Here is a 12163-nt window from a genome sequence, read left to right on the forward strand (position 1 = left end):
GTGCGCAGGCGCCGTATAGCACCGTGAAGAGCCGAGACCTACTCCGGCTATCTTCGGGGAGCGTGACTTGCCATAGCCGGCCATCAATCATCTTCCCTCTGGATAGGAACGCCCATTCCCCGCGGGGAGTCTGAATCTTCACTATAGGATTAAACGGTGAGTACGGGGCAAAAAAAATTAATAAAGGCATACTGTAGCTCGCGCTACTATGCTTAATTTAATGCTAGAATGTTGTTATTGAGGGTGAACCACCGCTTTAAGCTTCTGGATGGACGAGCTGATAGAGGATTAAAGGGAGATTGGAAGTGTACTATAGGAAAAGGAAAAGGCTGTTGAAAGAATCCAGCGGTGGCTACCCCACACATACCGACATACACATGTCACATTTGGCTAAGGGTTGCACTGCTTTGAGCAAGAAGGGATAAGGGGCACTGATATACAAAGTGCAGAAACCCACAGCATCCAGTGACATGACTTTGGTAAAGCTTTGACTTTGATACAATGGGTACACTACATTATCATTGGTATTTTAACTAGAGTAATTTAAACCAGTGAATGAAGTCACATAAACCATACCCAGCCTGGAAAGGAAGCAGTTAATAAATCCCGCTGGCAAACACGCAGTTCAGCCACGGTACCGCAAGGCCTGTTACAGTAGTTCTAAACGTTACAGTAGCAGACATAATGCCATTGAAAGGTTAAGGACAACAATCCAGTCTGGGTCTCAGCTGAACTTTGAGGCTTTTAAAGAAATTATCACCAGGGAAAAATAACCCAGCTATCAACAGGTAAGTAATACACTATTGGCTGACACCAAAGCATCTCAGACAAGTTCAGAAAGGAGCAATTGTTCTTCAGATCGCTGCCTGTTGTACCTTCTCATTGTAATTGCAGGAGGCAGCTGTTAAAAGTGGGCACTGGAGACAAAATGTAGCAGCTTAGAGGTTTGGAAAAGCTGGCAAACTCGCTGGAGGATAAGGACAAACTAGGGGAGGGAGAAAGACCTCAGAGCCAGAGCCACGGGCAGTGAGAGACAGATTGCTGTAATTCTGTCTGATTGATCCAAGAAGCAACTTGCAATCAATAAATGGCCTATTTCACTCAGGAGCACAAATACACATTTGTTAAAACTCTTACACCACTAAAAACAAGGCCTTCAAGGGGGTTGGCAAAGTTTTTTCCCCCCTAACACTGGCTACTTGAACATCTACTTATAAAAACCAGGATCCATTTTTCTGAAAGAATTGAGAAGCACAAAGGGAGGGCAATCACCTCCCAGGATAATAATCTTTTTATCTGTTACAAACTTATTTTTTTGAATCTCCATTTATTAGGAAAGCTCATGGACTCCTTCCTCTGTTCAACATAAGAGATGGCTTTTGCTCTTTGCCAGTATTTTTTTTTTTAATAGGACCAATTATCTAAGATCATGTTATATACACACACACACACACACACACACACACACACAGCCAGATCCACAGAAGAATTACGCCGCGTAATTTCAAAGTTCCTGCGTCGTATCTTTGTTTTGTATCTACAAAGCAAGATACGACTGCATCTGGGCTCGATCCAACAGGCGTACGTCTTAGTACGCCGTCGGATCTTAGGTGCATTTTTCCGCTGGCCGCTAGGTGGCGTTTCCGTCGAATAGGCAAATTAGCTAGTTACGGCGATCCACGTACGTATGTCCGGCCGGCGCATTTTTTTACGTTGTTTGCGTTCGGCTTTCTCCGGTGTATAGTTACCTCTGCTATATATGAGGCGTATCCTATGTTAAGTATGGCCGTCGTTCCCGCGTCGAATTTTGAATTTTTTACGTCGTTTGCGTAAGTCCTTCAAGAATAGAAATTTGCGTAGAATGACGTCACCGTCGTAAGCATTGGCTTGTTCCGGTTTAATTTCGAGCATGCGCACTGGGATACCCTTACGGACGGTGCATTAACCGTTCAAAAAAAAAAGTCATTTACGTCGGGTAACAACGTATTTACATAAAACACGCCCCCCATCACATCAATTTGAATTGCGCGCCCTTACGTTGCCAAAATTACACTACGCTGCCGTAACTTACGGCGCAACTTCTTTGAGGATAAGGAAAATACGCTGTAAGTTACGGCGGCGTAGTGTATCAGAGATATGCTACGCCGGCCGCAACAATGCGCCGCGCTACGAGGATCTGGCCCATAATATATATATATATTTTTTTTAAGGTGGTATCTGTAAGGTTTAAAATTGTGCAGTATTTCTGGCTTTAAGAAAACAGTGTCCACTTTTCCAGTAGGTTTGCTGAAATTCTTCAAATGCAGTGCCAACTTATTAAAGAAACCTTAAATTAAAAACTACCTTGTACACTCTCTCCCTTGCCACACCGATTTTCCACTTCTGCCCCCTGAATTACTGGATACTCTCTAGAATATGGGAAACATAAGCCTTTTCTACAATTAAGCATTTGATGCCAATTGCCAGATTTGCCCCAGTGGTGTCACATAGGGGAGAACTGCTTAGTAATATGCAGGATTCATGTCATTTAGAAATGCTGAAGCTGTGAACTAGATGAGGAGGGAGCATGGACAAGTCAAGTGTAGGCGCCTGGTGTCTGCTACTAACTGGTTAGATTTTTTTCTTGTATACACAGTTGCATTAAAAGTTATTATGCAAAGAAGCCGTCATAGCTGTCACGGTCTCTGGTTTGCATGCTGATCCAATGGCTTCAATGCTTTCTCAGTCACAGACCTGAACAAGTATGCAGAATAAGAGTCTTCATTTTCCTGAAACGCATGCTTGTACCAGGTCAGTGTCTCAAAAAGTAATGAAACCAGAGTCTGCTAGGCAACATGATTTTTTTTTAGAGCAGATGTAAGTTCACTTTTTATTTTTCTTCTCTGTACAGGTTTTCTTTAAACATTAATGCCAAGCATTGGCATGTTATATTGGTTCAACTTGGTCCAATCTCACTATGCACATACCATACCTGGATGATGCCCATGAAAGCTGGAAATCACTGAAGTGGACACCATACATCAAAGATCTCCACTTGCTTCCGGGTTCCACATCGAGCAACCGCTCTCCTGCATCGTGAATACAAGAGGTTGGCTGCTTGGAACAGGTACCCATTCAAAGATTGTTTTTGTATTTTCTGAATGCAAAGCGTTCTCTGCTTGGACAAGGTGGAGAGGCTGGTGATGTCATCTGCACCTTGTCCAGTCGAAGAAAATGCAAAGCATTCTCTGAACGGCGCATGTGCTGAGTGGCCAACCTCCTGTATTCACAATGCAGCAGGCTGGCTGCTCAGAATGGGATTCAGCAGTAACTAGTGGTGTCTACTTCATTGATTTCCAGCCTCTAGGGGCATCAATAAGGAACAGTATGTATATGTATAATTATATATATATATATATATATATATACATATATATATATACATACACACACACACACACACACACACACTCTAGGGACATCAACAGGGAACAGTATATATCAAAGGTGGACCAATGTTAACAATGTATAACATACTGATTCCTGTTATGATTCTTTAAATTGCATCTAAAGTCAATAAGAAGCTGATCTTATGGTCATGAAATTGTTAAAACACACATAATAAAAAAACCTGCACAAATATGACATTTCAGTTATAGTAGTCATCTGTGGTAGTGGCGGACTGCAGTGACAAGATTTCAATGTGTAGCCCTGGGCTCTGCTACTTTTAAATAAAGGAAAGTACATTTTTACAACAAAGAAGCTATTATTGTGTCGCAATTTCTGCTCACATCTGACATAAATGGCTTAAAATATAGCACCTTGTGGGAGAAAAACTAATATCTGAGGAATGAATAAGCATACCAATCTTTAAATGTTAAGCTGAGAAATGCTTCATACATTTGCTTAACTCATAAAATCCATGCAAAAAGGATACAAGTTCTGATAGAGCGGGATGAGAGATTTAAGCGCTCGGCTGGCATTAATGGCTGTCGCTCGGACCAGGCCGGGAAGGATTTTACCATTTACAATGGCTCCATCGAAGAGTGGTCCAAAAAATGGGATCTGCGGAGGAGGAGACCAATGTTAGATAGAAACCATTTACCTCTTCCAATTCACAAAACAAAGGATGTGACTGTTGTCAGTGCTGTGTGTGGCCCATAAACACTGGCATGTGAGAGGTATTCAAACAGCTGCTGCTAAGGATCAAAAGAATGTGTAGAACAGAAAACCTTGTCAAATAGGTAACAATAACGTTAGTCAATCATATAAACTAGCCAGTTACCAAAACGTTAGACTTGGATCTCCATTTCAGGTGTGATTAGAAACCATGCAGAGATGTGTTTTCTAATCAGGAAAGTCTGGATGATGATTAAATATTCTAGTGAATAAAGCATTGGACGATAAACATCTGCCCAGAAGCCTTTTTTTTGCAGATGTATTACAATTTTTAGAGGACTGAATGAATATGCCCCTTCGATTTACACTAAAAACCTCTGTGTAAGTTTACAACTCCTGTTGCAAGCCTCTCTAAGCAAAGTTTCTGCTTGAAACAAGTACAAATAAATACTGGACGATAAATTCTATAGTGCAGCTGTCAATGGTACCTTTTTGTGACATCCGATTTCCAAATCCTGTATAATTCTACACTAAGCTTAGGCAGTTATTGCTTCTGCCAATTAAATGGGATAAAAACATTCACATAAATACAGAAAGCAATGACATTTAAATAACCATATATATTGTAACGCTCTAAATACCATAAAGTATACGTGAATGGAATCAAATAGTCAAAAATCATGATAACACTATGCATGCATCCACTGGATGTTAAATTCGTCAGACCAGCGAAATATAATAAATAAATAGTTCAAAATAAAGCTTATCAGAAAAAATCCAAGTGAGAATTCTTCTGTGTTCTAGCTTGGCTTTTTTGCACACTCACCAGAAGGACAGGCTGCTCACTTAATGTGGTTGTAACCCTAAAAAAAAAAAAAAAAAAGATCCTGTTCCTTTAATGCATGTTAAACCACATAGTACTTGTTCGGTGTCAGTTGTCCCTTTGTAGGCTTTAAAAACCTGGTTAATCCTGCCTGTTCCTGTGTCCACCTCTGTAAACTGACCACGGTAATCAAGGCTGCTGATCCACAATACCGTGGTCAGGTTACATGCCTCCATCATTCCGCTGCTCTCCTCTCCCCCTCTGTCCCTGCCTGTCAGCTCAGTCTGTGTTTCAGCCATCTCCTCTCTGTCCCTCCCATCCCACAGCTATAGCTGTAGTGTTACTAGTGATAAAAGATGTAATCCCCCCTCTTACATTTAATGTGCAGTGATTACCGCGGTCAGTTTAGGTGCCTCCATCATCCACAGCTCTCCTCTCTCCCCTGCCTGTCAGCTCCTGTGTGTGTGTGAGCTGTTTCCATACCCCCCCTTCTGCCGCTAATAGTGGCAAAGTAAAAACATTTCCTGTCAGCCCCTCCCTTTTATGCAACCATAACACACTGTGTAAGTGCTTTTTGAAAACCAAGCCTGTAAATACCTTTTGTCAGATCTCTTCAGGCCATTCACGTGACTCCCAGCGGCTCGCCTCCCCCATTTAAGGTCTACAGTGAGATGGGCTGAGCAGCAAGTACAGCAGTCATGTGACCTCCCCGGCTAATTTCAGAAAAAGATCTCGGTTTCTCCCACTGTAGCCTGTAGATGGAGTAGGAGAGCAGTCAGGAGTCATGTGACCAGCCTGAAGAGATCTGAAAAAAAAGGTATTTACAGGCTTGGTTTTTAACAAGCACTTACACTGTGTGTTATGGCTTCATAAAAAAGGGGCTGGCAGTGATTTTTTTTTTTTTAAAGGTTACAAACACTTTAATATCACCAGACACTTTACCTCTCAAGTTAATATAAATTATACAAAAAAAACACCAAATCCTAATTACAACCAAACAAACTTTCAGCTTTGTGGTGGAAGTAGTGACCTCATCAGTTAATAATATAATTCAATGATCACGCTGCTCCCTTGTATAGACTACTTTAGTACATAAAGCCCCTGAAGAGTAATGTAAAAATTAGCTTATTGTCTTGGAATACGAGTAAAACGATAAATTCCTGCATTTGAGGTCCATAAACTCTTCAACATGTTAAACTAACAAAATAGGTGAACATTTTATTTCAAAGTTTCTAAAAATGGATTTAAGCTGTTGATTATATATCTAACTTCTAATGCAAATAGGGCAACATGCCTACTCAACACATTCTTAATGCCATTAAGGAATGTCATCGGCACCGTGAACCATTAGGGTATCCTTCTGGTAATTCCCGACTTTAGATATGACTTGGAATTTTGGCATGCCCACAATATAGATGTATATGTATTGGCATGGTTGAAAAAAAATTATGCCCCCAGTTTTTCAAATTGTGACTAGAAGGAATGTACCTTTCTAGATATAAAATTTGAGCAAATTTGACAAATTTGCTTTGAATCTAGGAGCCAGATAAAAAAGTTAGGAGACCGTTCTTTTTAAACGAACAAAGCTTCTGGGTGGAACATGTAACACATTCCTGAATGTGAACTTATCAATTAACCCTTTTGCTGTCAGAGCAGTTTTTGCAGGGTTTTTTTTTGCACACATTTAAAAAAAAATTTTTAGGCCTGAAGATTACATAAAACCTCAAAAACATTCTACATTTTCTGAAAGCAGACACCCTAGAAAATAAAATAGTAGTAGTTCCAGCCTTTTTTTTATATCACCCGATATTACCGCAAAGGAATTTCAGTAAACAAGTTAATTTTGGGGGCACAAAATCACAATAAATTACCCAATTTTTTGGTAAATTATAAAAGCTGAGGTTGCACCAAGTAAATAGATAACCAACATGCCAAACCTTAAATTTGCATGTGCCTGTGAAATGGCGACAAACTTCAGTACCCTATATTTTCGATGCTTTAAAAGTCCCCTATAGGTCATCAGTTTAACCACTCTCCCATTTGGGTTTAAAATAGGCCTCCTTTGCAACGCTAAACTATCTCGTTTTACCCGCCAACACAAATGCATCTGTGCACATTCATTCCATCCACTACATCAATTCTGACATCAGAATTTACAAGAAGCAAAAGACAATGTATAGCTTTCACCACACCGAAGCTGGAATTTTTAACCCCTCCATTTTGTGGAGTCCATTGAGGGACTCGGAAAGTAATAAACATTTGAGATATGCTGCGGTCTACAGTAGAATCCTGAACTTTTGGGATGTCCAAAAGCAGTCCAACTGGGTGGTGGGAAACACAGCAATCACTAATCGCAATCGTCCAATGTAAATGGGAACTGGGGACTGCATGCAGCTCAGGTAGGCATCTGAAGGACGTTACTGGCATGAGACGACGCAGAAAAGTCCACCTCGTCAAACTTATGAACAGATGACTAGGTAGAAGGCTTGCAAATCAGGCAAAGCGGCTAGATGCTAAAATGCCAAAGAGGCTATAGTGAGAACCTTAGTCGAGAGGGCAGGGGATCCAGCCACACACATCAGAGCCAAAGTGGACTTTGGAGAGGGAAGAGACTTTAGAAGGAGGGGACAACATGACTCCAGGCTGCAGACATCTGCACTATCAGTATATATGCTGCAAGCAACTCACAACCCGCTAGTAGAAAGTGTGCTGGGAGCACATGATACAGTGGGACTGTACCCACCATGCCTAGAATCATAACTGTTGCAACTGCAGAAAATGAGCAGGCTCAGAGGAAGATGTAAGGCCTTCAGCACTCATGGAAAAAAAAAAAAAAAAAAAAAAAAAAAGGACAGCTGGTAACAAGCGACAGTCACCTCTGGCCACCCAATTTCCTGTCAGTGTAGCTGGAACAGAGCAAAGCTCCATGTGCCTCTTTGCAAGCAGGAGCATAGAGAGATGTATAGACAGAAAGAGAACATGGAGTGGGTGCAACGCTGTACCCACCAAATTAAGTCAGCGCTCAGACCCACAGAATATGTGCTGTTTAGCAGTCTTAAAGGATAAGTTCACCTTTTTGTAACATGTTACACCCATATTCAGGGTGTAACGTGATGAAACATGTTACAAATCCACCGGCCCCCGAATGTCCCTAACTCCCTGAAGTGACAGGCGGCCAGCGATCTTCTCCCCCGGCTCTCTGTCACACTCTGTAAGGAATGTGTCCGTGCGGGGCTCTGCCTGCCCAGCTACGTCACTCATTCACAGATTTATGTGAATAAAAAAAAAAAAAAAAAAAAAAAGACAAGGATCGGTAGCCTTTGCGGCTGTCGAACTTGTAGTTCTCAATGAACTACCACAACGCTTTTGATGCTTCCTGCTAATGTGTAACTGCTTGGCTGTACGATGTACGGCCAGACAGCTTTTACACAGTCTGCAAGAGCCCTGCATAGCACCCACTCTCTGCTGATCGTGGGTGCAATGCTTTCCAGGCTTTTTTTACCTGCAAAAAGATGTGCATTTAGTATTTGTTTTTAAAAAGGTGAACTTATCCTTAAATTATTGTTTTCTATTCAGACTGCTGCAGCTCTGGAAGATTAATGAAAAATCAGACAGACATTCTGGAGCCATTAGCAAATTATATTATAATATCAAAAAGCTGGAGTTCAACTTTGAACAGCAGAGCTAAGGAAACGACTTCTATCCTCCTAAAGCATGTGGGTAGTAGGGGAGATTTAGGCCTCTTTCACACCAGGTGGATCCGTCGCAGCAGAGTCTGCCAGCTCCCGCCAGCTCAGTGGGAGATCTCTCTGCTCAGCCGGTGGATGACAGGACCCTCTCTGCTCACCGAGCGGGGAGGGGCTTGTCCAGCACCGCTGTCTCCTATGGAGAGATCGGACGAAAATGGACAGCATGTCCGTTTTTATCAGATCTCACCCGATCCGCTATGGACAGATGGCGTCGTATTGGCATCCATCTGATTTTAGCGGATCAGATCGGGTCAGATATCTCCGCTGACATCCAACGCTCCATAGAGATGTATGGAGCAGCCGTTCAGGTCCACAAATAAAACGGTCTGACCTTGTGAAAGGGGCCTTATACTCTCAACTGGCCCACAGTTTTTTGTTTGCCAGTGTCCAATCCTCCTGCAGGTGGCAATATAACCTGAAAGATATTCTGACAACTGAGTTGTGGATTTCATGCATCAAGATCACCAAACTTCTCAGTGAATTTTGAACCCCATATTAAGTTATTGCTGGGGTTAAATTACTCCTTCAGACACACTAGACTATACTCCAAACTTTCCATAAGCCATGCTGACAACTGAATGCTCCACCCACTTTAAAAAAAAACTGACGTCCAATTGCTGAGCTGAAGGGAAATGTTCCAATGGGGACAAATGTAATGGGGACAACAGTCAAAGATAGAAATTCTTGTAACTTTTGGGAGATTTTCTCTCACTTCCTGTTGGATCTTCAAGACAGGAATTGAAGAGAAAGCTCTCCAGCAAACAGTAAAAATAAACTGCAATGCCAAGCTGCGGTTTCCAAAACGAGCAAAGTCCCTTCTTGTATTAAGAAAGGTATGGACTCCAGAGAGAGAGATATCATTTTTCCCCTGTACAAATCATTAGTAAGACCTCATCTGGAATATTCAGTTCAGTTATGGGTACCAGTTCTCAAAAAGGATATTGGGGGAACTTGAGAAAGTGCAGAGAAGGGCAACCAAACCGATAAGAGGCATGGAGGAGCTCAGCTATGAGGAAAGATTAGAGGAACTGAATTTATTCACTCTTGAGAAGGAGAATAAGGGGGGATATGATCAACATGTACAAATATATAAGGGGTCCATATAATGAACTTGGTGTTGAGTTATTTACTTTACAGTTAACACAAATAACAAGGGGGCACTCTAAGTCTAGAGGAAAGAAGATTTCATCTCCAAATACGGAAAGGTTTCTTTACAGTAAGAGCTGTGAAAATGTGGAACAGACTCCCTCCAGAGGTGGTTCTGGCCAGCTCAGTAGATTGCTTTAAGAAAGGCCTGAATACTTTCCTCAATGTACATAATATAACTGGGTACTAAGATTTATAGGTAAAGTTGATCCAGGGAAAATCAGATTGCCTCTAGGGGGATCAGGAAGGAATTTTTTCCCCTGCTGTAGCAAATTGGATCATGCTCTGCTGTTTTTTTTTTTGCCTTCCTCTGGATCAACTGTGGGTATAGAATTGGGTATATGGGGATTGTACGATATTTATTTTTTTAGGGTTGAACTGAATGGACTTGTGTCTTTTTTCAACCTGACTATGTAACCTGATAAAGTTTTACTCCTTTGCTACTCTATCGAAATGAAAGAAAAAAAGTTTTGGTTATACACTTTAATCTCTGACAAAACAAACTAAAATAAGATTAACAAGGTTGCGACTCACATCTGGTTTCTTCATAATCTGGATGCTGAACATGTGATTCTTCATAGGATAAATAACCAGCAGCACATCTCCAAATTCAGTGGGTATAATGCCACGACGATACTCTCGGCTGTGCTCTGACCACACGATATGTACCTCGTCATTACCAAGGTGGCGAAGCTTTGGAGAAAAAGGGAATGAAAACAGACATGAACAAGTTTAAATGGGAATAAAAATGAAAGTTAACCGTACTGAGATTAATTTGTTCAGGACAATGTAATCTACCTTGGGGTGATAGGCTCAATAACAGCAAAGCATACAATGTGGAAATATGAAAAATGCTGCATGTCTAACATAATAATAAACTTTCATCACTTAATTCTGTTCAAGCTGATGTGCAGGGGCGGACTAAAGGAAACAAAGGACTCCTACCACAATTTTTTTTGGGGCTGCCTAACAAATACCCTGAAACGGCTACATATCAGGATGCTCATGGATTTGGGATGAGGTGACCAACAAGCATAAAATAGGTGTAAAATGCTTTTGCCCATATTGGGCTAGATTCACGTAGCCCAGCGTAATGTTGTGCGGGCGTAACGTATCTCCGATACGTTACGCTGCCGTAAATTAGGGCGCAAGTTCCGTATTCAGAAAGAACTTGCGCCCTAAGTTACGGCGGCGTAACGTATGTGCTCCGGCGTAAGCCCGCCCAATTCAAATTTGGATGATGTGGGCGTGTTTTATCTAAATTTAGTGTGACCCCACGTATTTGACGTTTTTGACGAACGGCGCATGCGCCGTTCGTAAAAGAAGCCCTGTGCGCATGCTCGAAATTCCGCCGCAAATCGTCAATGCTTTAGACGTGAACGTAACTTACGTACAGCCCTATTCGCAAACGACGAAAAAATTTCTAAATTCGACGCGGGAACGACGTCCATACTTAACATTGCGTACGCTTCATAATAGCAGGAGCAACCTTACGCCGAAAAAAGCCTAACGTAAACAACGTAAAAAAATAGCGCCGGGCGTACGCACATTTGTGAATAGGCATATCTACCTAATTAGCATATTCCTCGCGTAAATCGACGGAAGCGCCACCTAGCGGCCAGCGTAAATATGCAGCCTAAGATACGACGGTGTAAGACACTTACGCCAGTCGGATCTTAGGAAAATCTTTGCATAACTGATTCTATGAATCAGGCGCATAGATACGACGCCGCAACTCAGAGATAAGACGGCGTATCTGGAGATACGCCGTTGTATCTCCTACCTGAATCCGGCCCATAGTGTTTCCTGTGAAATTTTAAGCAGACCTTCAACCATTAGATGCACTAAGCATTGCATCACCACACTCCTCACCTCCTCCACAATGTAAAACAGCAAATATATATATTTAAAAAAAAATAAAACATTTTGGTTTGCTTCACCCACTATTCTTGCCTAGGTGAGAAGAAAATACCTAATATCTTCATTTTAAAACCTCTAGGGATAAAACACATCACATATCCCAGTATGCCTCAGGTTGCATACAGAGGAGGGCAGACCTAGTGGCACATCATCAGAGGGGTTGGCTGCCTGAACCACCAAAATGGAAGTGTGGGACCTGGTGTGTAATAGCAGCGGGATTAAACACAGCAGGATAACTCTGGATTCGCAAGCCGGGTGAGTTTGTGAATAATACCAGGGAAAATGTAAGGGGGGAAAACATTAGGAGAGTGAAGTTCCTCTTCAATCAGTATACATAGCTTTAAAGTTTATTCAATGGTTATTTTGCACTGCAGAGAATATTTTTTATGGTGTCACAAAATATTATTAAATGCAAACACATATAGGG

At 41.6% G+C, this 12163-nt stretch overlaps 1 protein-coding gene across 13 annotated transcripts in view; it reads right to left on the bottom strand.

The window, feature by feature from the left end:
• Positions 1-12163, bottom strand: part of RALGAPA1 (Ral GTPase activating protein catalytic subunit alpha 1) — a 290205-nt gene that overhangs the window by 39460 nt on the left and 238582 nt on the right. For all 13 annotated transcript variants that reach the window (XM_040333074.1, XM_040333068.1, XM_040333064.1 and 10 more), the window contains 2 exons: positions 10351-10509; positions 3917-4044 (listed from right to left, as the gene is read on the bottom strand). In XM_040333074.1, the coding sequence (XP_040189008.1) occupies positions 3917-4044; positions 10351-10509 (287 nt within the window). The remainder of the gene's footprint in view (positions 1-3916; positions 4045-10350; positions 10510-12163) is intronic.

The sequence above is a fragment of the Rana temporaria genome, chromosome 13 (assembly GCF_905171775.1).
Source record: "Rana temporaria chromosome 13, aRanTem1.1, whole genome shotgun sequence".
NCBI classification, from domain to species: domain Eukaryota; kingdom Metazoa; phylum Chordata; class Amphibia; order Anura; family Ranidae; genus Rana; species Rana temporaria.